The sequence below is a fragment of the Pongo abelii genome, chromosome 8 (assembly GCF_028885655.2).
Source record: "Pongo abelii isolate AG06213 chromosome 8, NHGRI_mPonAbe1-v2.0_pri, whole genome shotgun sequence".
NCBI lineage: Eukaryota > Metazoa > Chordata > Mammalia > Primates > Hominidae > Pongo > Pongo abelii.
In genome coordinates, this window is record NC_071993.2 from 7237053 (window position 1) to 7249290 (window position 12238).

The 12238-nt window shown below is 43.4% G+C and overlaps 1 protein-coding gene across 7 annotated transcripts in view; it reads right to left on the bottom strand.

The window, feature by feature from the left end:
* Positions 1–402: 402 nt before the first annotated feature.
* Positions 403–12238, bottom strand: part of SFMBT2 (Scm like with four mbt domains 2) — a 249971-nt gene continuing 238135 nt past the window's right edge. For 3 of the 7 annotated variants that reach the window (XM_054521890.2, XM_054521889.2, XM_054521891.2), the window contains exons 21-22: positions 7136–7263; positions 406–4628 (exon numbers count right to left, since the gene is read on the bottom strand). In XM_054521890.2, coding sequence (XP_054377865.1) covers positions 4433–4628; positions 7136–7263 — 324 coding nt within the window. In that variant the 3' untranslated portion in view covers positions 406–4432. Of the gene's footprint in view, positions 7264–12238 lie in introns of all 7 variants that reach the window. The other 4 variants (XM_054521895.2, XM_054521894.2, XR_008510264.2 and 1 more) reach the window with 3 other exon arrangements.

Genomic DNA, 12238 nt, shown 5'->3' on the forward strand with positions numbered 1-12238 from the left:
GATGTATAAGAATGCTTGTGATTTTTGCACATTGATTTTGTATCCTGAGACTTTGCTGAAAAAGCTTATCCACCATGATCAAGTGGGCTTCATCCCTGGGATGCAAGGCTGGTTCAATATACGCAAATCAATAAATGTAATCCAGCATATAAACAGAACCAAAGACAAAAACCACATGATTATCTCAATAGATGCAGAAAAGGCCTTTGACAAAATTCAACAACCCTTCATGCTAAAAACTCTCAATAAATTAGGTATTGATGGGACGTATCTCAAAATAATAAGAGCTATTTATGACAAACCCACAGCCAATATCATACTGAATGGGCAAAAACTGGAAGCATTCCCTTTGAAAACTGGCACAAGACAGGGATGCCCTCTCTCACCACTTCTATTCAACATAGTGTTGGAAGTTCTGGCCAGGGCAATTAGGCAGGAGAAGGAAATCAAGGGTATTCAATTAGGAAAAGAGGAAGTCAAATTGTCCCTGTTTGCAGATGACATGATAGTATATCTAGAAAACGGCATTTCTTTAAACACAGTCCTTGAAACTCCAGTAAGCATCATGCTCTTTCGCAGACTTAAAATAGTCACAGCATAAACCCCAAGACAAAGGGGAAGTAACTTCTAGTGAACTAAGGAAACAGCCTCACTAGAGAGCAGAAGAATTAAAAATAGGTTTTTGGTGGCAACATGAAAAGAAATACAGATTTTCTTTCTTGCCTTGATTCATTCAATTTAGAGGTGCAGAACAGAGTTCAGCTTCCACTGTCTTATATCTTTGGTCTTTCTCTTCTCAAAGATCTTCAAGTGCAAAATTGAAATACAACGATCCTATTTACTCAGCCACTTCACCCTTTATCTACTTGCTTCTGGTGTATTTTGAGAAAATGAACAATATGTTTCCCATTTTGCCCTCTTAGGCCTCATTTTTGCTATTAAAAAAAGTTTCCTAGCCAGATGTGGTGGCATGCCTGTGGTCCCAGCTACTCGGGAGGCTAAGGTGGGAGGATCACCTAAGCCCAGGAGTTTGAGGCTCCAGAGAGCCGTGATCATGCCACTGTACTCTAGCCTGGGTGACAGTGAGACCCTGTCTCAAAAAAAAAAGTTCCCATAATTAAAACAAAAGAAAAATTTCTATATGCAAAATGTGATTGCCATCAGAGCAAAAATAATATTTAAAGAGAAGTAAATGACTGCACCACTGCACTCCGGGGTAACAGAGCGAGAGCCTGTCTCTAAAAAGAAAGCAATAAAGTAAAAAATAACGTGATAAGATACTTGAAATCATCTGGGATGGATGAAAAAGAGAAATCATTCAACACTCCTCCACCTCCATTACTTCAGTGCTTTTTCTCCTCTTCTCCCTTAACCCCGTCCCTAGGAGATGCTTTCCTTATCCCTTAACCCTGTCCCTAGGAGATGCTACCTGAACCTGTGGTGACAGAGGAAGGGGACAGGTTCTGCCTGCGAGAGATCCCAGAGACGGGGTAGGACGGCAAAGGTCTCTCTTCCTATCCCAACTTCATTGCCTAAAACCTATGTGTGACACTTAAAGAAAAATGATAAGTGTAAATGTGGTTATTTAATTATTGCTCTCATAGTAATAACGCAGTCTTTCTACTAAGGCATCAGGAAATCCCAGAATAACGGAAATGATTGAAAGTGGGAGGGCTAGAGGTGGTTGTGTGAGGATACATGAGAATGTTTTAACAACCAAAAAGAATAAACACAAGTTCCTCGACCAGAAAGTTCCATTCTGGAGCTAGGAGGTGACTGTAAGAGGTCACACAGGACTTTGAGAGCTGTGGTCGTTAACAACCTAGAAATAAGGCTTTAGTGTGTGGCAAAAACAAAACAAAAAATTCAGAACAAAATAACTAATGCAGACGCTAAAGATAATAACCTTCAACACAAAGACCCAAACACCACCATAGAATTTATTTTTACTTTATTAACAATGTGGCTTACAATTTTTTTCAAGTAAAAAGGGTTTTTTTTATTTAGAATAAAAATTAAAATATAACTCTGATATAGATTTTCATTTATTTACATGAAAACATATATACAGAATACAATCTTACAGCAAACCAAAAGCATGCCCTTCGTCCTGCAAATTTCAAAAGTAATGACACCAATTTTTCCCTTTTATGCACCAAAAACACAAGATAGGAATCCAATTTCAATACAAACTATTTAAACTCGAATGCAAAACAGTGAAAGGGCTTTCAACATTCACGACGAGGGATAGTTGATGCTTCCAGAGATCATGCTGGCTCCTGTTTCGAGCAAGTGAGATGATTATTTTTTTCCGTCATTTAAAAAAATTTGCCTCAAATTTTTCATCCCAAGGTGATTTTTAGCCAACAATTGTCCTAGAATTTTCCTTTTTTCGTCAGCACATCTCTTCAGCCACACAAAAAGCACTGCTCTGCGTTGGTTAGACATGACCTTCATACTTAGTGGGCCGGGACGACATGACCTCATACTTAGTGGGCCAAATTCCCATTACTTAGTGCCAACACTACAGAAGGTTTATGGCCCCTTCCTCAAACAATATGGAATTGTTTGAGTTGTTATTTATCATTGAAACTAGAGAGGTTTTAAACCAAAATTCAAGGCAGTACTCTATGTCAGCAATTACAACTTTTAGGTAAATTACATGGGTCAAAAGTAGCACAATTTGATTTTATCATAGTATGTTTGGGGTATCTGCAAACCATTCTAGTGATAAGAGCTATGAGAACTGGTCAACTTAAGAATTCAACCACGTGAAAGGAAGTAATTTCCAGAAAACTCTTGAACAGAAAACGGCAGTCAACAAAAGAATTATTGAATTATAATAGTTTCCAATACAGATTTCCTTTGCTATTTAATTATTGCACCAACAAGATATGGGCAGTATGGATATCTCGCCAACAATTTCTTCCTTAACAACTACAGGTTTCTTAATTGACTATGTTTCCTTTCAAATAATTGCACGCACGATCACAGCTTTCTAAAGACAGAAAAGAGAGGAAGTGGAGCCTTGATTCGCCATCTTAATCCAAAAGCAGCAAAGATGCTCAAACCACAACAAAGATTAACACTACTGTTTTTTTTTAGTTCTATATACAGAAATAAATATAAATGGGTGTTCTATAAAATAAGTATGAAAACCCCTAGTGCTTCTAAAACTAAGTGGGGACAGCTCTTAGAAAGTGGTGTTTGGCGTAAGACAGAAGGCAAATCTCAGAACTTGCCGAATACAACGCTCAAAATTCTGTGAGATAAATTAGGGAAACGACACCCATCTTCAAAAGGCTGATCAAAATCAACCTTCTAGAGAGGGAAGTAAAGGTCACAGGGGCAGTGTTCAAGGTGTGGATCATTTTAATGTACTGACGAACAAATCAAAGTAAACACAGGAAATAATCTTTCGAATATGATCAAATAAGGTGGGAGAACTCAGAAGCCATGCAGCTCAAATACTGTGTCTGACTCAAACTTGGATCAAATGACTCTAATTTTGAAAGTGATGGATGAGTTCCCCACACTATGCAGCTCTGTGGTGAAGTTCACTGTGTTTTGCTTTTGTTTTGAAAGACAAAGAAGTTCTGTAATGCCAGTAGTACCCTGTTCTTTTTCTAGGTTGTTAGGCTTGTGTTTTTGTGGACAGGATATTTTTTCAATGTAGTACAAATGCAGTCAAGAAGTGAGGAGCTGAAACAAGCTCCGTGAGTTTAGGGCGAGACTGAGCGATGGTCTGTCGTGATTCAAGTTGAGGTGGTGTCTCTTTCTCAGGGTTTTCAAATGGCGCAGACTGCAGAGTCTGCCAGGCCAGTTCCAATAAGTTCCAAGTGGCGTGATGCCCACAGGACGTAGGCGCACTAAGGAGAGGACTTTGGTCCCAAAGAATCATCAAAGAGAGACGGAGAAGAAACGGTACCATCCAGGGAAGGAATGCAGGGAATCACTTTTTGGTGTTTAGACCATGACATTGCTGGCCTAGGGGCTATGGTGGCATCAGGGCACACATGTCAAATCCACTTTTTCTGCTAAAAGCAACAAGGACACACACAGAAAAATGCTCCATGAAATTGGTCCTACCTTTAAGACAGACACTGGTGAGAGGTGAATCCTACAGAGAAATGAAAACACATTACAATTCTGTACCAGAATTGCTGCTGATGTGAAGTCCACCCACCACGACGGAAATCCCCAGAGAATCCAAGCTCAGAAGGACATTGGCAACAGCTGGAGGAAAAGCACCTCCTTGGTCCTAAAATTTTTCTGGGCTCTCCTCAAGGACCGGAGAGATGGCATAGAGACAACTTTCATGGCGACGCCAGGCTGTGCCCTCCTGTGCAGTGGTCCCAGCCATCTCCTCCCTGGCACGCGCACACACGGTTCTCACCCGTGGTGACCACAACTGCACAGAGAAACACTGAAGTTAAACTGTCAGGGTGAAGGATACGGAGAGTCTTGGGCACTTGGCTCCATGGGAAGCAAACACTTTCCCCTGCGACAGTGGCTGTATCCTTCCTGAGCTCCTGGCGGGCCACACACTCCAGCTCCCTAGATGGGCTCCAGAGAGCTCCTGGAGGATCTCCTCCCTCCAACGCAGCACCTCCTCCTCCGTGCCGCCACTGAAAAGGGAGACAAAAGTGACATTTATGCTGCAAGTCCCTGTTGTGTTGTGGCCACCACATTCCCTCATCCTCGTCTCAAATACAACAGAAACAGCTCAGCTTGAAAAGGCCACAGTGAAGGATCATCAAAGAGTCAGCGCGGGGAAAATGCCAAAGATCTGGAAATGGATGCCCTTTCCAATCGTTTGACAGAGTTTAACTCCACGAGGCTGAGCGTTTAAGGCCAAAAGCATGTGGCTTGAGAAGGCAGGGGTGGAAAACCGCGGAGAGGTCAAAACTTGAGCTTAAAGGAGAGATGCCAGGGGCAAGCCAGCCATGGATCCCAGAGACATTTCTGTAGGGGCACAAATGACACACTCCTCCCATCTGAGGTCCCCAGGCAGATGCATCAGCCAAACTCTAAAACTTGATTCTAGAAATCAACTTCAGGGGAGACCAAAACACCTCATCCATAAAATACGTGTTTTCCATTCTCATCTGTAACCATTACAGAATGTTAAGAAGGGTGAACTTGAGCAATCAGTTTCCAAAATCCCACTGAGAATCGTATCTGGAAATGTCACAGAAATGCAAGCAGCTCATCAGCCCACCGCAGAATTTTACTGGAACTGTGAAGACTCTAGTCCAAGGGACGAGCTCAAGGTAATTATGGTGAAAAACCAGGAAGGGTGCGAAGCCTCTGCTTCCAGTGTCTGCTCAGGAACTGTGGGAGGGTTTGGTTTCCTTGCATAAGTTTAAAAAGGCATCTTGGCAGCCACCACAGAGGAACACTGTAGTCCACGAGGTCTGAGTGGAGATATGGAATCGCTCATGAGGATATGGAGATGGCTTCTGGTCCAAGAGGCCAGCCAACTCTCGCAGCCACAGCTTTGTCTGCGCGTGACCTGGCGGATTTAACACAACTGCCCAAGAAATTCCACAAGCAAACTCAAAGCCAGAAAGAGCTGTAGGAATGGCCGGGTCAGAACTGGGACCAGACCCTTCTTATTCTTTCTTTTTCTCATTTTTGTATGATCTGGATCTTCCTTTCCAGCATGAGCGGGATGAACGCCAGCGGGAGACAGTGTGCTCACCACCACACCCTCAGTGTCCACATCTGTCGCTTCACAGGAACCGAGGCCCAGAGTGATGAGAAGTCACCCAAGATCTCAGAGTTTGTTCTCAGCGAAACCAGGGTGCCAAGTGGCTGACTCCAGATTCATTGCTCATGCTGCATCGTGCCTGGTGCATATGCGGCCAGCCAGGGCAGAATGAGACAGAAGGGACCCTCAGAGGGACTCCTGCTCAGTGACCTGCTGCAGTGATCCTTCTAAGGGGGATGTAGCTGGTTCATGAAATGCTTCCCCCACATCTCTTTCCCTTCCTCCTCTCTGAAACTAAGCTTTTCCTTTGATATATAATCCAACATTTGCCTAAAAGACTCACTCCCTGATCCGGCTACAATTAAACAACAACACTGGAGATAGTTGAGGGTCTAGAAAAGACTGGGTAGAGTTTGTCTCTACAGATGTTCTAGGCCTCAATCAAAAACCATCCAGTTGGGCCAGGGCATGGTGGCTCACACCTGTAATCCCAGCACGTTGGGAGGCCAAGGCGGGCAGATCACTTGAGGTCAGGAGTTCAAGACCAGCCTGACCAACATGGTGAAACCCTGTCTCTACCAAAAATACAAAAATTAGCCAGGCATGGTGGTGGGCACCTGTGATCCCAGCTACTTGGGAGGCTGAGGCAGGAGAATCGCTTGAACCTGGGAGACAGAGGTTGCAGTGAGCTGAGATTACGCCACTGCATTCCAACCTGGGTGACAGAGCAAGACCCTGTCTCAAAAAACACAACAAAACAAACAACAAACAAACAAACAAACAAACCATCTAGTTGCATGGAGATGCCTGCCAGCCCTCCTTCACTCCCCGTATTCCTAAAAGGCACCTCTAACAGAGGACAGAGCTTTAGCACATCTTTTTATAAGGATGTCGCTGCCAGCTGCATTGCAAAGGAGTTGCCACCAAGATGAAACCGCAGGTGCCACTCAACCAGGGTCACACGCCTATCCGTAGGAAACTGCATGTATAAATGTGCTCATGTGATTACAGGAAACACTACGGCATGGGGTGAGGTTTCTTCCTTGGTGACATTCTTCGTTTTCAAAGAATGCAGTCCTCATCTTAGGAAACCCTGCTCCAAGGGAGCTGCCTGGTTTGGGGCAGGAGAAAGGCAAAACGTGGGTGAGCCAAGAAGCAGGCCCACGTCCGGCAGGGTCTGACGCATGACTTTAACTGGCACTCCCCAGAAGCAACTGCTGCTGTGCTTTGAAAACATGGAAACAGCTCACAGGCTGGCAGGCAGAGGCAGAAGATCCTGGGCTTCTGGTTTTCTGGTGATACTTAGTGTCTGTACCATTTAACATATCCCGGAAAATCAAAGTTTCAGTCCTGGAAACCTTTACCAACACCGCATCCCAGCAATAATGGGCCACCTCCCAAGGGCAGACTCAGTTGGCGTACTGGGCGTAGAAAGCCACTTTGACTCTCTCGATCTGGTGGCATAACTTGATGGCGGGCCCCAGCTTCAGCTCCATGCACTCCTGCACCGTCGGAAGGGTCAGAAGCAGGAGTGCTTGGCCATCAATATCCTGCAGGAAAAGAAAGGCAGGTTAGAGAAGGGGCAGTGTGCACTGGGGTACTCAGATGCATCACAGCAGGCTCCATCCCAGGGCCAAACATGACAACAGGATGCTCTTGTTTCATTCAATTCAGGGGATTGTTGGTAGAGATACCAACACGGCTTGAAGACTGTCTAATCTTTGTGTTACTAAAATCGTTTTGCAGCTGGGCACAGTGGCTCACGCCTGTAATTCCAGCACTTTGGGAGGCCGAGGCTGGAGAATCCCTTGAGACCAGGAGTTTGAGACAAGCCTGGGTAATACAGCGAGATACGGTCTCTACAAAAAATTTAAAAATTAGCTGGGCATGGTGGTGCAAACCTGCGATGCCAGCTACTCAGAGGCTGAGGTGGGAGGATCACCGGAGCCCAGGAGTTTGAGGTTGCAGTGAGCTGTGATCATACCACTGCCCTCCAGCCTGGGCAACACAGCAGGAGCCTCTCTAAACAACAACAACAACAACAACAACAAAACAACAATACAAATACAAGAGCTTTTGGCTAAGGGCACTCTGGCTACTCTGAAACTCACATACCTACCCTAGTGGGTAGAAAGAGCCGGAACAGGTGGGTTGCTGTGGGAATTGCTTCCCAAGCTTATCGCCCCTTGCTGGGAGGGCAAGTCACTCTCCACCCCAGGCAGGGCCAGGTCCTCCCTAAGCTATGCTGAGACTTCATCTGAGCACTAAGCAAAGGGACAAAGCTCCCTCACCTCCCTGCCAAGGTCTGGCATTTCACCATTAGGATGGGTGAGAAGATGCTCAAGACAGATATGCCAACGACAGCACAGTTTTCCATAAAGGAAAACACACACACACACACACACACCCCATTTACAGACACACACTGCCCAGAGCAAGGTGTCGCTTGTACACAGATCTGTTGCCCCACTGTGTTCTGCTCAGCCTTTCTCTACCTACACACAGGGCATGAAGACATTCATTCAATGAATGTTCAGTTGAATTTGCTGCAGGAGGAAGCATACAAAGACCCATTCCAAAGCTCTGAGACCCTTCCACTGGACATCTCTGTCTCTTCGGCAGCTTGCTTCCTATAGTAATCTGGTTCATTCACATAGATGTCATTTGACTGGACTGCTGAATTTAACCGCAATCCTCCTTCCTATTTACCAAGATGATCTCAATAGCCCAGAGGGAGTCACTGAGGGATCTAAGAGATTGCAGGCCCCAGGCAATGATGAAGATCAGTGGTACCATGAGAGCATTAAGTGAGCTCCACATACTGGAATTTCTGCCACTTGCAGAAGAATTATACCCAGGGCTGCCATAAGCCACAAGGACATTAATAGCCAAGCAAAAGCACAAGATCATACGTCTCCGACAACACCTGTCAGTGACTTTCGCACAGGCAGCTTATTTTCTTAAACTAATGGTTTATTTAGCTGTCTTGAAAATATCTAAAGCAAAAAGGCAAAGTATGTATAAATGGTAGCCTTGAGCAGACTAATCTTCTAAGCAAGCATAATTCATCATCTGATCAGATTCAAAAGACTAATGTTAAGAGCAGGAATAATTTATCTTCGGATCAGATTCAAAAGCAAAAATATTCCCTAATAAGTACTGTAGCAATAAAAATGAAACATTAACTTTAAAAGTATCAATGTGAGTGTCATTTTTTATTTTTAAATTACAGATGAGCACTAGCTATGATGTAAGCAACTCGAAGCCACGTTCAACCAAGACCAAAGGTGATCTTATCAAATCACAAAGTAAACAGATCTGTCTTATATACACACTGAAAGCAGGAGACAAACTATAGAAAACTGTCACTATATTTTCATGCTATGTTTATATCATTTTTCCCTTTCTCTATAGTGCTCATACACATTATTTTACTTTCTTTTCAGATGCTACAGAAAAGGCTGATTGCAGCTGGGGAGATTTGGGAGTACTGTGAAATAGTGTTTGGCTCTGCGTCGCAAAGAAACCAAGGGGACCTCTGGCCTGGGGCCTATAGGCCAATTCCACTTTCAGAGCCAAATCCACATGTAATACATCAAATTAGACCAAGAGGGCACAGGCGTAGGGACTCAAAGTCTTCCAGGTACCATGGGCCTCATAAAAACACGTTTCAAGTAGGCAGAGGGCTGATGTTCTATTCTGTTCTGTTCTGTGGATGTCATTAAACCATGGACAGGTGGCTTAACCATTATGTTCAATGACATCCACAGAACAGGATAGAATAGAAATAGAACTTATTTTACTTTCCCAGGAAGTTTACTTTCCTGCTGAAAATTAATGCCCAGAAAAGCTAGCCAATCTAACTATGATCACAGAGCTAGTTAGAGAGAGTGTTGGAATGAGAACTGTAGTTTTCTGACATTAAACTTTGAAGGGAAAACTGTAGCTCAGTCTTTAACATCTGTACTTGGGCATGATGGTGATTCAATCACCACTGAATATCAGCACTAAAATATTCATGTAACTCTTTCTTTACAGAAAATTTCAGTGAAGGTGGCCGATGCATGTACCACATTTAAGTGCAGGTGCACACACTCATTTACTTACTTGCCAATATTTACTGAGCATCTACTAAGTGGCAGGCACTTGGCTGGCCTCTGGGGAATGTCACAGTGAACAAAGGAAAGGTTCCCTCTCTGGACACCCCATGAATCTGAAGGGTGGCAGACAAGTAAACAGACTATTAGGATACAGGGATATTAACATATGGATGCAGAGCTAAGGGTTCAAACAGGACAGGCAACCAAGCCAGTCTTATAGGGGTGTTGAAAGGGCTTCGAACTGAGACTTCAGGGACCAGTAAGAATTATTAAGGCCAAGAGAGACTGAAAGAACACAGCTAGTTCCCTGGAACGTAGAATTCCAGGAAATTGGGGAGACACCAAAGGTAAAATCATGATGAGCCCAGAAAGCCACTTTATGTGGAAGACTATTTTTTCTTTCAAGGATTATTTAGATAACAGCATACCTCACAGGTGGTTTAATTTTTATAAACATGTTCCTATATAACTGAGAGCTGCCGGCAGATCACTTTTAATGTTAAACACAGAATTACCATCAATGGACTAATTGTAAAGAAATGAAATATGATGAGATATACGACATGCTTAGCACAGGAGAAAATTAAATCGATTTTGATAGAGCACTCGGGTGAGGATCTGGTAGTTCCTAATGGAGGTACTGAGGTCTAGAGAAGTAGACAAAGGACAGCTTAATCTGGACTAAGCCTATAAACTATCCTGAAATTTTTTCATTAAGATCAGTTGAGCATTTGAGCAGTCTGCTTATTGCACTGTCTCTGACTGATGAAAGCTGAATGAATAGGTACAATTTTATTTAGAGTTTTGTATGTTCTTAGTTATAGACGAGTGGATTTTTACTGTGTAATGTACAGGTTTGCAGCATTAAATTATGGAGCATAGATTTTTTAAGCGGTTGCCATAACATTTCAGAAATAAAAGGCGCAGATGCTGGTAATGGGTAGTTTATAATTTTTGCAAATGCTCCTGGTGATTATAATAATCTCTGCATTTATAACGTTCAGGGCCTGCGTGCACAGAGCAATGACCATGCCGTGCACTGTGATCTCATTCGCATGCCAGTGAATAAAGTCTCTGGGTTCCTTCTAGCTCATCTATAATCTCAGGCAATGCCTGCAGTGACCTACCAGAGGCCTCACCAAATCACAGCTGGAGTATTTGGGCTAAATGAAGATGAACAACTTAGTAAAAATTAGTAATTAAAGGTCTGATAGGACAGAAAAGGACTCAAGTGCCCATGTACTTCAGACAGGCCAGTGGGCAATGGCTTTTTATTCCAACAGGTGAACTTGCCTAATGTGAAATGTGAAATTACACAGGAATGAGATGATGATCAATGAAAGTCTATCTATTTTTCTCTCTCATAAGAGAAAAAAGTAGGGATGAAGGGCAAGGCTTTTACTGATATTAGAAGAGCAACAGGGCAGAACTCTGTCTCTACTAAAAATACAAAAATTAGCCAGGCATGGTGGTGGGCGCCTGTAATTCCAGCTACTCAGAAGGCTGAGGCAGGAGAATCGCTTGAACCCGGGAGGCGGAGGTTGCAGTGAGACGAGATCGCGTCATTGCACTCCAGCCTGGGCGACAAGAGTAAAACTCCATCTCAAAAAAAAAAAAAAAAAAAAAGAACAACTTGGAGAGCAACTTGATTCTACAAGGGGGACAGTGTTGGCAGTGTTCCATTTCCTAGAAGGCTTAGCTTAGGGAAGGCATGAAACTTTTCTCTGGTGTTATCAACTGGGCTTAGGAATACAAGAAAGGAAGACTAAATACTTAAGGCTTTTCCCCAAACCAGCTTTGTTTCACTTTCTTGCTTATTACTGAGAACTTGTACATAGTGTAGACAGACAAAGGAGCTACTGACGTTTCAAGGTATAAGCCCTCATACCTAACCTGGGATCTAGAAATGAGAAATCTGCTCTTCATTCAGGCCTAACTAAACTTTTTTTTTATTGTTAAAACTAAGCATTTGAGCCTAAAAATAAAACCAAAACATTAGAGTAATACAGAATGCCACACCTCATAACTTTAGCTATCAGAAGGCTCCCACAGGGACTGAATCGGTGTATGTTGAATGCACACAGGGACTGACAGATACGCATCAGCACAACCAAACCTGCGTGCAGCGCTTGTCATGTATTTGAATACAACGCTTTTCTCGCTGCAGCACCACTGTCAATAAATACCAGACAGGCAACGTGCTGTGCTGGGCAACGCTTTACACAGGATTTCAACCTATTGCTTTAATTTTGTTTTCAAAATGGAGATATGGCTTATCAATAAGCCCCCGATCACCTAAGCCCTTGTATTTCTTACGATTGTCTTTCTTTCCTGTTTATGTGTTATTTGAAGGGACAAGCTCATCACCTAGGTTCTTTAGATCTAAGGAAGTCTCTCCCTGGTTGCTTTTCAGAGTTGTCCAGAA